Raw genomic sequence first — 12,988 nt, forward strand, 5'->3', positions numbered from 1 at the left:
TGGCATGCTCCAGGCCACCACTTAAAACCCAACCATCAACAGTTATTTATTATTTAGTATTTATCAGTTCTGGAAGGTTCCTCAAATATCTCATGTTTGTAATGTTTGAATATTCAATGTATTAACTAGAAGTAGTAATTAGGCTCGTTGCTAAGAGCTATTTAAAAAACTGGTCATTCTTTCTTCATCAGTGGAGTGCATATTATGGTAAACATTGTTATCTATTTCACTAATAGTTCTATACACACACATGTACCAAGAGCCAGTTTGGATTTACATTCACCAGTAAAACAAATGAAAAATTTGAAACAGCAGTTTCTATTAGGTAAGAAAATTGTATAATAAATTTCCTAAGGAAATTAAAGATATTACTACAATACATCTGTTCAAAAGGGCAGCCAAGGCATTCTCGGCAAATAATGCATAATACACAAAGGTTAACTACAGCACCCTGTTGCATCTCAATACACAATCACAATTTACTGCTTTTATATGAAAATCATTTGTTAAGATCTAAAGTGTATGATAGTAATGTCTTGTCATTCTTCTGAGTTCAGTGTCTAACTCCTCATTTGGAGGGAGGAGGCTTCAGTTTTTCAGATCAGAGGGAAGAACAGAAAAACATACAAAGAGTACAGTTCATTATTTGCAAGCCTGAGTCACTTTTCTGAACAGACTGGAATTAGCACAAGGGGCATAGTAGCATCTTTAAGGCCCAGAAGTCATCAACAGGTGTCCTTGCTGAGCACTGCAATAGACAGTAAAATGATGTTTTATAAGTTATCTCAAGCAAATTGTGTGTAGACTGAAGGACTTTGTATAATAAGGACCAACCAAATGAGGTGATTAAGCTATTAAGACACTGACTTCATGTTCAGGACAATATAGTTTATTATACAATTTTCTTACCTAATAGAAACTGCTGTTTCAAATTTTTCATTTGTTTTACTGGTGAATGTAAATCCAAACTGGCTCTTGGTACATGTGTGTGTATAGAACTATTAGTGAAATAGATAACAATGTTTACCATAATATGCACTCCACTGATGAAGAAAGAATGGCCAGTTTTTTAAATAGCTCTTAGCAACGAGCCTAATTACTACTTCTAGTTAATACATTGAATATTCAAACATTACAAACATGAGATATTTGAGGAACCTTCCAGAACTGAAAAATACTAAATAATAAATAACTGTTGATGGTTGGGTTTTAAGTGGTGGCCTGGAGCATTCCAGCCTGTGACACTAATCATGACACTACACAATGTAGAGTATGACAGTACTGGCACATCCTCGCATGCTCTTTGTGTTGCTTCATCACCTTCACTGTGAAGGAAGCCCCTCCCATCAAAGTTTAATGATCAACAAGTGGCTCGTCTGGTTCCTCGAACATCCCATGTTCAATCTGCACCCATGGACAATAGTAGGGCTTCATACGGAGGATGCAGTTGACATCTATTTGCTTTCGTATAAAAATAAGTAAAGAAATCTATAAAACCAGCCTTTTGGAATACTCTAAGTTTGTCTAAACAGCTGCATTCCACATCCACTAATTCCATTCTGTCCTGGCTGTACATTTGTGTTCATGATAAAAGTTCTTTCAGTGGTAAGTGCTGTATTTCACTGACAACCCTGCTCCTGGATTTGAACTTGATCGTGGTCCTCATGTGACAATACAGCAGCTTGCAGTGATACTTTGAAGACATCTGACTGTTAGGGGTTGCTTTGAAAGATCTGCAGTATGTCATTTGGCTTCCACTGATTATTTTAAATAAATTTTATAGCAAAAAATTCAACAAAATCAACTTTGCAATTTTGCCTACCTCCTCAACAACAGCTCTCTAAATGTGATTGTGATTATTTACTTAATTTATGTGTAAAGAAAAATAGATTATTTCGTAAGTGTTCTGTAACTTCATCTGTAATATTATAGCACACAACACTTATGAGCAACAGGCACAATGGAAAAATAATAGTAGTATGTACAATACTTCTCGAAGCAAAACTGTTACAAAGGCTCTTACTGAATACATTCTTCTATCATCTTCACAGGAAGAAACACTCTCAGCATCATCAACGAGTTCAGTCATGCTATCATCATCCTCTTCCTCCTCTTCTTCCTCCTCTTCCAAAATATCATCATCGTCATTCCCATAATCATCCGGGGGCTCCTGCTTTATTGTAGTTTCCTGTATTAATCAAGAAACAAGAGGAAAGAAAGAGGATTAATATCATAAATATATTGCTACACTATACACAATTCTGCAAGCTCTTTTTTTCCATATCATTTTAATAGTTTATTTCTTTTTGCTTAAGAATAATTAACTCCAATATAAAATATTTATCAGTGGATATGCAATTATGTGAACTGCAGCTATGCTGATGAATTTAAATTCAATTTTCTTTGCCCTATACATTTAGTTAATTTACACAATGTCTGTGTTTATACAGTGTTTGTACATTACCTAACAGCGCACAATGCATGCATGTCTGAAGGAACACAGCACCCCCTCCTCCCTAATCATTGGTATATATGCCTACATGGGCTAGTAACAAAAATAAAAAAAATTCTGTCTTCATGTAGGGGAGTGAAAGGTGCAAGCATAGGGTATATGGACAACATGACATGCATATAGACATTTGGATGGATCAAGGAGATGTGTACGGGTGGCTGAAATGGTAAAGATCACCGTTCGCGAAAAGCAGGACTTCCATGTTGAGAGTTCCACTCTGGCACAAATTTGTGTGTGTCACTAATAAAATTTACAGCTAATGTCAATAAGTATTCTCAGTTTTCAAATCTATTTCTTAAGATTAACTACTTGGGCATTACATAGTAGATTTTTGGTTTACTGGGAAGAATAAAGAAAATGGCAGTTTATTTTTAAATGAACTGATATATGATAAGTCTGGACGTGCTATATACTCTCAAACACTAGTCATTAATGTAATACTCCTGTTAACATAACAAGCAATTACCTAAAGTGACAGAAAGAATGTGTGGAACAACCTATTTCCACTGTCTTGAAAGAATTAACAGATGTGCTACTTTTTTTTTGTAAATGTGAGTGTAGCCCCTCTAAAAGTAAGTTGAGCATAACATTTAGCATCTAATTTGTTTTCTCGTCTTAATATCACTAAAAATATTTTTGATGCATTTCCAGCAAAAGTCACAGCAATTTTGTACTAAGCAGTGTGGCTATTAGCATGATTTCCATTTCCAACACCTTCAACTTATTACCCGGAACCTATCCACCTATATAAAAGATACCAACCATTTCCTCAACCGACTCTCCACAGTTCCTGTCCCTTTACCACATGGTGCCCTGCTCGTCACTATTGATGTCGCCTCCCTGTACACTAACATTCCTAATGCCCATGGCTTCGAACACTACCTTTCCAAACACCCTATGGATTCCAAACCAACAACCTCCTTCCTCGTCTCCATGACAAACTATATCCTCACCCACAATTACTTCTCCTTTGAAGACATCACCTACAAACAAATCCACGGTACAACTATGGCACCCACATGGCACTATCGTATGGCTAACCTATTCATGGGCTATCTAGAGGAATCCTTCCTAAAAACCCAGAATCCTAAACCCCTCACCTGGTTCAGATTCATTGATGACATCTTTGCTATCTGGATTGAAGGTGAAGATACCTTATTCACATTCCTCCAGAACCCCAACAACCTCTCCCCCATTTGCTTCACCTGGTCCTACTCAACCCAACAAGCCACCTTCCTAGATGTTGACCTTCACCTCAAAGATGGCTACATAAGTACTTCCGTCTACATCAAATCTACTAACCACCAGCAATACCTCCACTTCGACAGCTGCCATCCATTCCATACCATACCATGAAGTCCCTTCAGTACAGCCTAGCCACCCATGGTCGTCGCATCTGCAGTGATGAGTAGTCCCTCTCTAAAGATGCCAAGGGTCTCACTGAAGCCTTCTACATCTACATCTACACCCATACCCATACCCTGCAAGCCACCTGACGGTGTGTGGCGGAGGGTACCCTGAGTACCTCTATCGGTTCTCCCTTCTATTCCAGTCTCGTATTGTACGTAGAAAGAAGGATTGTCGGTATGCTTCTGCGTGGGCTCTAATCTCTCTGATTTTATCCTCATGGTCTCTTCGCGAGATATACGTAGGAGGGAGCAATATACTGCTTGACTCTTCGGTGAAGGTATGTTCTCAAAACTTTAACAAAAGCCCGTACCAGGCTACTGAGCATCTCTCCTGCAGTCTTCCACTGGAGTTTATCTATCATCTCCGTAACGCTTTCGCGATTACTAAATGATCCTGTAACGAAGCGTGCTGCTCTCCGTTGGATCTTCTCTATCTCTTCTATCAACCCTATCTGGTGCAGATCCCACACTGCTGTGGGCGAACAAGCGTACTGTAACCTACTTCCTTTGTTGTCGGATTGCATTTCCTTATGATTCTTCATTGACCATAACTATCCTCCCATCCTCAAATCTCCCGTGCAGTATCTTCCCAGCCTCCCACCACCTCCCAAAGTCCCATGGTCCAGCCACAGAGGAGCATTCCCCTCGTAACTCAGTACTATCCGCGACTGGAGCAACTGAATTACATTATCGGCCAGGATTTCGATTACCTCTTGTCGTGCCCTGAAATGAGATAAGGCCTGACCACTATCCTTCCCACCCCTCCTACCATAGTATTCTGCTGTCCACCAAATCTACACAATATGCTCGTCCATCTTTACACAATCCCTGCTCCCAATCTCTTACCTCATCGCTCATACCCCCGTAATAGGTCAAAATGTAAGACCTGTCCCATACATCCTCCTACCACCACCTACTCCAGTCCGGTCACTAACATCACCTATCCCATCAAAGACAGGGCTACCTGTGAAACCAGTCATGTGATTTACAAGCTAAGCTGCAACCACTGTGCTGCATTCTATGTAGGTATGAAAACCAACGAGCTGTCTGTCCGCATGAACGGCCACCAACAAACTGCTGAACACGCTGCCAAACATGACATCCCTCATCTCAATAACTGCTTTACAGCCTGTGCCATATAGATCCTTTCCGCCAACACCAGCTTTTCTGAATTGCGCAGTGGGAACTTTCCCTGCAATACATCCTACGCTCCCATAACCTTCCTGGCCTCAATCTTCGTTAATCACTGTCCTCACCCATCCAGTCCCCTCCCTGTTCCCATTCCAGCGCTACACAGCTGTCATTTCGCTGCCACACCCAGTCTTTTAATTTCTTTTATTTCTCTTTTCGACTACTTACCCCCTCCCCCCTCCGCACCTTCTCTCCTGCCCTCCGTCTAAACTGCAACACTTCACTGTCCACCACTCCCACCATACTATCCCTCCCCCTCCCCACCCCAGCCTCCTCTGTACCCCCACCCAGTCGCCACTCCCATCATGCACTGGTGCTGCAGTTCACAGTGTGGTTTCAGCTCTCTGAGACTGCAGACGTGTGTGCAGGTTGTGTTTACGTGTGTGTGTGTGTGTACTGCTGACAAAGGCCTTAATGGCTGAAAGCTTTAATTGTGAATCTTTTTGTTGCGCCTATGGTGACTCAACATCTCCTCTATGTGGTGAGTAGCAACTTTCCTTCTCTGCTATTGTTACAAACAAAGAAACTATATATCAATAAACTAAAAACCTTGTCTAAATCTGATGTACCATCAGTCACTCTCATTCACACACACAGTATTTAAACCTATTAATTCAAGCCTTGTACAAATATTTATCTTTATGAAGCTTTGTCTGCAGTGCTACTGGTTTGACTAAGTAGCCCGGCAGTGCTATTGCCAGTCTCAAGCCAGTGTAAAGGAATGGGTGAGAGGAACATCTAGAGAAGCCACACAAGAGTAAACAGAACATATCTTGAGCCACTTCTGGGACTAACTACTTCAATTGAAATCCTGTCAACACACTTGTTTGGCCTCCAACAGATATTATCTGATTCAGCATGGTGGAAAGTTGGTTAATTGTGCCCTAGAATAGTAAACAGTCCAAAGCTGTCATAGAACTGTCAGTGAGCTAACATGTTCTGGGGCATTCCCACAGACAAATGTCATACTCTGCTACTGTCAACATTACATTACTCGCCAAAAAAGGAAAACTGAAATACCTTATAGACACCCTGAGCAAACAGCATATAATTACAATAGCATTGTAAGAGACCAGGCATACGGATGAAATAGCTTTTAATTCCGGAAAGTATTGGATCTTGGCAGAAAAGCCAAGCAAAGAATATGAAAATACAAGTAAGAAAATGCTTTTATAATCCATAAACAAATCCGGAGCTATTACTGACTGTAGTTCCAAGAACTGTAGACTCTTCACAGTCTCCTTTAGAGGAGCAAACAATGCATATGCCCCCACCAAGTGACTAACACAACAGCCCAAGGGAAGTTAGAAATGTTACCACACCAAAAGAGCTGCTATAAAGTGTTCCAAACAAAACTATTATCATACACGTGATTCTTGAGTTTCTCCCCAGTTCCCCCTGAGCAGACATAGCGTACGGATCTCCGTGCCGGCACGTTCAAAGGAGCTCAGTCCCTCAGTTCACCTGATGATGGCGACATGTTTGATCGCCGAAATATTGTGCCCGTTGGACACTATAGACCGGCAGTACACCCGTGGATATTTTTATTATCATACATCTTCGAATTTCCAATGCTCAACTTGGTAACGTCAGAAAATTTTAGAATATCATCAGAAACTTTTACAGAACATTCAAAATTAACTTCAGCAGATTTGGTCCCCCAAACCTTAGCTCTACGAACAAGGAAAGAAAGGTAGCATATGTTGATGTGGAAAACATTCAGATACTGACCAAGAACATTCGCTCAAGTGCTCCTACACTGTAAAAACACTACCTGAGATGTTCAACAACAATCAGAAATAACCAAATCCAGACTCAGAAGAACCTACTGTGGAGTAGGTTGGGAGCAGCATAAATAACTAAGATTAATAAAGTTCATGGGGATGATGGGCACAATGCACTACTCTTTAAATATGCAAATGAGAAAGCAATCACTGAACAGGGACGTAATATAAATAAAATGTGAGAAGATGAGCAAGTTGCAAAGGATGGATGTCAACACTAAGATACCTTCTTCACAAAAAAGGGGATAAGTCATAACATCTACAAGTACATCAATACTCAACAAACCACTGTGAACTGAACTGCATCACATTCTCACTGCACCCTAGATTAGGGTCTCTTCTTGTTGAAGTCATATGGAGCATGGGCAGAAAATTGCTTAAATGTCTCTCTCTGCACATGCTGTAACTGATCTAACCTTATCTTCACAGTACCCATAGAAATGTTACATATGATGCTGTAATATATTCACAGATTCTCACTAATACAAGTTCCTGAAACTTTATAAATAGGTTTCAGTGGGATAATTAATGTCTATCTTTAAATGTCTGCCAATTGAGGTTTCTTCACCATTTCCATTATGCTTTCCCATGGGTTGAACAGACCTGTGACCATTCGTACTGCCAGTCTCTCTATATGATCAATGTCTCCAGTTTGTCCCGCTTGCACACGTTCCACAAAGGAAGGGCTGCCAGGTTTCCTTTTTGCAAGCAATTTATTTGTAAACTAATCTTATTTTCTCAGTATCCTACCAATGAACCAGAGTCTACCACCTATTTTCTTACATCTGAGATCATGTGATCATTTCATTTCGTAACCTACAAACTGTTACTCCAAGATATTTGTATGAGTTGGCCAATTCCAATCCAATGGTCTCCTTGATATTGTAGTCACAGGGCACTATGTTTTTTCCCCATTACCCTAGTGCACATTTTACCTAACTGAAAATTTACTGCAAGCTGCAACCTTCGCACTTCGCTGAAATATTATCGAGATCTTCCTGTACATTTACACAGCATTTTTCAGATCGTACTTCATAACAGGTAACTGCATCATTTCAAAAACTCTGAGGATACTGTTCATATTGTTGGCCAGTTTGTTAATAAACAAAATGAGCAGCAAGGATCCTAACGCACTTCACTATGGCACCCCTGGAGCTATTTTTACATCTGTCAATGACTCCACGTAAGACATGATGTTCCATCCTCCCTACCAAGATATCCCTCAAACCCACTCATAAATTTCATTTGATACCCCATATGGTCATGCTCTAATTAAAAAACATTCATTAATGTGGTACAAAATCAAAAGCTTCTCTGAAGTCAAGACGTACAAGATCTACCAGATTGTCTTGATCCACAGCTTCCAGAAAATCATCTGAGAAAAGTTTGCATTACATTACAGAATACATGCTGTTTTGCATGGAGGACGTCATACCCCTTTCCACCCTGAACACTTTTTTTTTTTTTAAATGGTGAATAAATTTGAATTCTCTGTATACTTGGGCATTGTAGACACTGTGAAAAATAATAAAAAAAACTCTTCCATAAAAATTTTTGGAGGAAAACAACTAGCACAATCACGAGGGTCAGGTTTTATTTCACCAAAATTCTTCTCTGACTTCCTGCTGTTTGTCTGATATTATAAGTTACCTGGAGAACAGTTATGAATCAAAAATTACTCTTTCATTACTTTTATTTATTAGTTATTACAAAAAAAATGTTACATAGATTGCAAATCATATTCTGTGGCAAAAAAATTAATAATATTTTTTTTATTTATTTTGTAACACAAAGTCATGGCTCAGACTGCTTCACTTTTCGTGAAATAATTTGAAACAATCCTTTCCTTTTGCAAGACATAAGTACTGATTGTATTTTATGCACTTTGTCTTTGTTTTGGAACTGCAGCGCTCATACTAACATGTCTGTGGTGACAAAACCTGGCTTCGGATGGGGTTTGTAAACTTCTGCCTTTGTGGAAGTACTTAACGTATCATCTAACGGTGTTTCAGACTCTTCAGCTCTCTTCTTTCTGTCTGGACATGACAGAAGAGCCTCAGCTACAGACATTCTAAATTGCAATAGATCCATAATGTTCTTTTTGGTAGTCTGGTTTTCACGACAGTGCTCTCTGTAGAGAAACCAGCAGTTGACCACTGAAAGGTCTATGAAATGCAGCAAGTACTTGAGTGTCCATTTTCTGTTACCGTTCGGTAACACTCAACCTGCTGGTCATGAATGTCTACGCCACCCATATTGGCATTGTATTGCTGAATTACAAAAGGGCAATCTACATCAAGATAGTGACCCTCCTTCTTACACCACCTTTGAACTTTACATTTTGGCTCAATGCCAGCACAAGTGGATGCTATCACGACCCTCTGACTGTCCTGCCACTCAGTAATTACTACAGCTTCATCTGCTCTAACATATGAATGACACTCTCCTCTTTTCATTCTTCCCTCTTTCAAATTAACATTCTTAATTCTGTTTATCATTATTGTGCCAGTAGCCTCAATTCCTTTCTCCTTCAGCTTTGCTAAGAGAGGAATTGTGGTAAAGTACCTGTCAAAATAAACAAAACTTCCTTGTGGGAGAGTCTGCGTTAGTCATAAAATAACAGAAGAGCCCAATCCTAATGACTTATCACCCAGAGGTGTAATAGCCCGCTGATAAATTTCAAAATCCAACACTATACCTGATGCTGAGATCATGATAAAGTTTTTAAGACCTACAGGCCATGGTTTTCCTTTAACATATTGTTTCAGTTTGCAACACCCAGTAAAAGGGATCATTTGCTCATCAATACTGTAGTAGTTAAAGCTACGAGGCAAACTGTGACATCATCATCTTACTGTGTCAACCACTGTCTGAACTTTCCACAGTCTATTGGTTTTAGCCTCTTCAGATGGTTTTATAGTATCAACAAAGTCCACATTATTCCTGAGTGCAAGGAACAGGTCTCTAGACATAGTGTCACTAATATCTGATAAAGAAATAGATTTCTTTCAGTACATGAGTAGCCTAGGATACCTTATGCACCCTATCACTAAATTTATCCCAAAAAACACCTTCACTTCATGAGCTGTAGTCCCTAGGGATTTCCTTGTTTTTGCAACACTATACATATTTGTATAGTTCACTGCCTCTTCAAAAAACTTTTCACTGAAATATTCAGCAGAAGTTCCAATTGGTGAAGGACTCTAGAATTAAAAAGAAAATATTTTAGTAAGAAAATGGGAATGATACACGAAATAGGCAACTCAGATCGCACCTCTTTGTCACTGACCTCTACAACACGTTAATTAATGTTTGGTGGATGAGTTTGGAACAAAATTTGGTCTCCGAAAAAGCAATGGTCTGACACCTTCTGTGACACTGTGTGAACTCTTGCACTCTTCAGGAACTTCTTTGGCACTCAAATCATCATCAGACGACTCATCTGCCTGCTGAATATTTGAAGGAGAACTAACAAACTCGTTGTCTTCATTTGACGAAATGCCACTCAAATCCGAATCCTCTAATAGGGAACGGATTTGATTGTCTGATAAACCTGCATACCATAATGGGAATAGTTCAAATGGCTCTGAGCACTATGGGACTTAACATCTATGGTCATCAGTCCCCTAGAACTACTTAAACCTAACCAACCTAAGGACATCACACACATCCATGTCTGAGGCAGGATTCGATCCTGCAACCGTAGCAGTCACGTGGTTCCAGACTGAAGCGCCTAGAACCACACGGCCACACCGGCCGGCCATAACGAGAATGTCCATAAAAACTTCCCCATTCAAAACTGCATGAAAAGCAGTAATATAGGGAGGCTAATGACACAATCAACAACACCCACCCGAGGATGAATTTACAGTGTCAACAACACGCACAATCGTGCTAGTACAAATTTAACACACAATTACTGTGCAAAGATATTAAGTTACTAATAATTGTCAATATCAAAACGTTGTACACATTATTACAAATAACCAGATCCAGCAAATCGCCGAAACAATTCAATTTAACTTAATTATGAGCTACTAACCAGGCGCCGGCATAATGCTCATTTCTCTATCAACTTAAACAACATGTGCTGCAATCTGTTGGCACTGAATGGCAAAATAAACATAAGAAACGCTTAGAGCACAACCTGCACGATCGTTGCAGGTCGGTTGGAAGCAAGGCAAGAGATTCAGTTTGTCGTAAAAAAATTAAAACCGAACCCGCAAAATCATGTGGGTTCGGGTGGAAACAGATACTTTTCAAGGTAGTCATTACATTTAATTCAACATGTTCTTATACTCAACAGAAGGATGTCAATTATATTGGGTGGTCATTTTGGAGATCACCCTCTTGTAGAGGGGTGTGATCTATACCTTCTTCCGACTGATGGGCACGGCATGTATAGTTAAGAGACTACGCTACAAAGGTCATTGAAGGTTTCACATGTTTCCCTCTTGACAGTCAAATGCATTTCATTCAGCACCTTCATGTCTACAGTCTTACACTTTGTTTTACACATACAGGGTGGGTTCCATAAGTAATGCAATGAAATTCATTAAAAAAATAATTTATTGAACAGTCATACAATAAGTCAAAAATTTCTGAGAGAGCGCCATGCTGCATCAATACACTTTTGGAGGTGGTGTTTCAAGGCCTGGAAAGACTTTTGGAAGACCTTCTCTGGTATGTCATTTAGAGCCAATGAAAACGAGCCTGGATGTATTCAATCATGTCCCAATGTTATTTTTTCAGGCCTCCATTTATGCAAGGAATCTCCTAGGGGAGTCAGATCAGGACTGTAGGGAAGGTGAGAAAGCAGTAAGGTGTGGATCCTGGCCAAAATCATTGACAACGAAGACACAGTGGCTGGGACATTGTCATGATTCAGTTTACTATCTTACCTGACATTGCTTCGGCAATAACAATCCTTTTCAGACTTCTGAGCACTCCAAGTAGCAAGTTGCTTTCACAGTAATCCCAGTAGCTATGAATTTATGGTGGACACCACCCATGATGTCAAAAAGGACACTGAGCATGGTTTTGATCCTGGACTTGCATATGCCTGCCTTCTTTGAGTGGGGTGGTGATGGGGTGTGTCAATCTGAACTTTTGTCTTTTTATTTCCGGGTCGCAATCAAGAATTCACGACTCACTGCCGATGATAACTGAATTTAAAAAATTAGGACCATTTTCACACATTTGTCAAGAGTTATTGGCACTGGAGCACTCTCATGTCCTTTTGTATGTGGGTCAGCACTTTTGGAACCACCTTGGCGCACACTCTTTTCGTGTTCAAACCTTTGGTTTCACACCGATAAGCAGATGGTTTCATTGTGGTTAGAGCTTCTGCCATCACTGAAGGCTTGACCATCGGTCTGAAATCAAACAATCATGCACTCAGCTCATACTTTCATTGATTCAGGAGGCTGATGGACGACCACTGCAGGCTTCAGCAGTGACCTCCCCATAGCCCTCCTTGCCAAAGGAGAACTTTTAATTTGGACAAGCAATCATTCCCAAAGGCCTCCTGAATTATTGGAAATGTTTCAGTGACAGACTTCTCAAGTTTAGCACAAAATCTGATAGCGCACAGCTGCTTGAATCTATTGCACTGTTTTACATAATCTCAAAATGGGGTTCACAGGAACAGGCCTTGAAACACCACCTCCAGCAGCTTAAGAGGCAACTGAGACCAGATGCACTGTGACACTAACACCTCTCTCCACCTAGTCCATTAGGTTAGAACACACGGTGGTGTATCATACTGTTATGAAAAAATTGGTTGCATTACTTATGGAATCCACCTTGTATTAAGCAAAACTCATCTCTTTACAGATAGTGTAAACCGTGCAGTGCTTTCCCATTGTGTGCTGTTCTATTGGGTACGTATCTAAACCTGAGCCTGTTTCTCACACACACACACACACACACACACACACACACACACACACACAAAGCTAAATGTTTCGAGTTCTCCCTTGAGATAGCACCCTACTGCCTATTTATCCTAGTTATCTACTTTAAGGGGACAATTTTCCAGATTAAGGACATATAACAATTTCAACCCTGTGGCAGATGGAACTGATATCATT

General features: G+C 40.0%; 1 protein-coding gene across 4 annotated transcripts in view; it reads right to left on the reverse strand.

The window, feature by feature from the left end:
• LOC126336544 (zinc finger protein 184-like) overlaps nt 1–12,988 on the reverse strand; it is a 167,985-nt gene that overhangs the window by 125,830 nt on the left and 29,167 nt on the right. For all 4 annotated transcript variants that reach the window (XM_050000367.1, XM_050000377.1, XM_050000386.1 and 1 more), the window contains one exon: nt 2,024–2,188. In XM_050000367.1, the coding sequence (XP_049856324.1) occupies nt 2,024–2,188 (165 nt within the window). The remainder of the gene's footprint in view (nt 1–2,023; nt 2,189–12,988) is intronic.

The sequence above is a fragment of the Schistocerca gregaria genome, chromosome 1 (genome assembly GCF_023897955.1).
Source record: "Schistocerca gregaria isolate iqSchGreg1 chromosome 1, iqSchGreg1.2, whole genome shotgun sequence".
Taxonomy (NCBI): domain Eukaryota; kingdom Metazoa; phylum Arthropoda; class Insecta; order Orthoptera; family Acrididae; genus Schistocerca; species Schistocerca gregaria.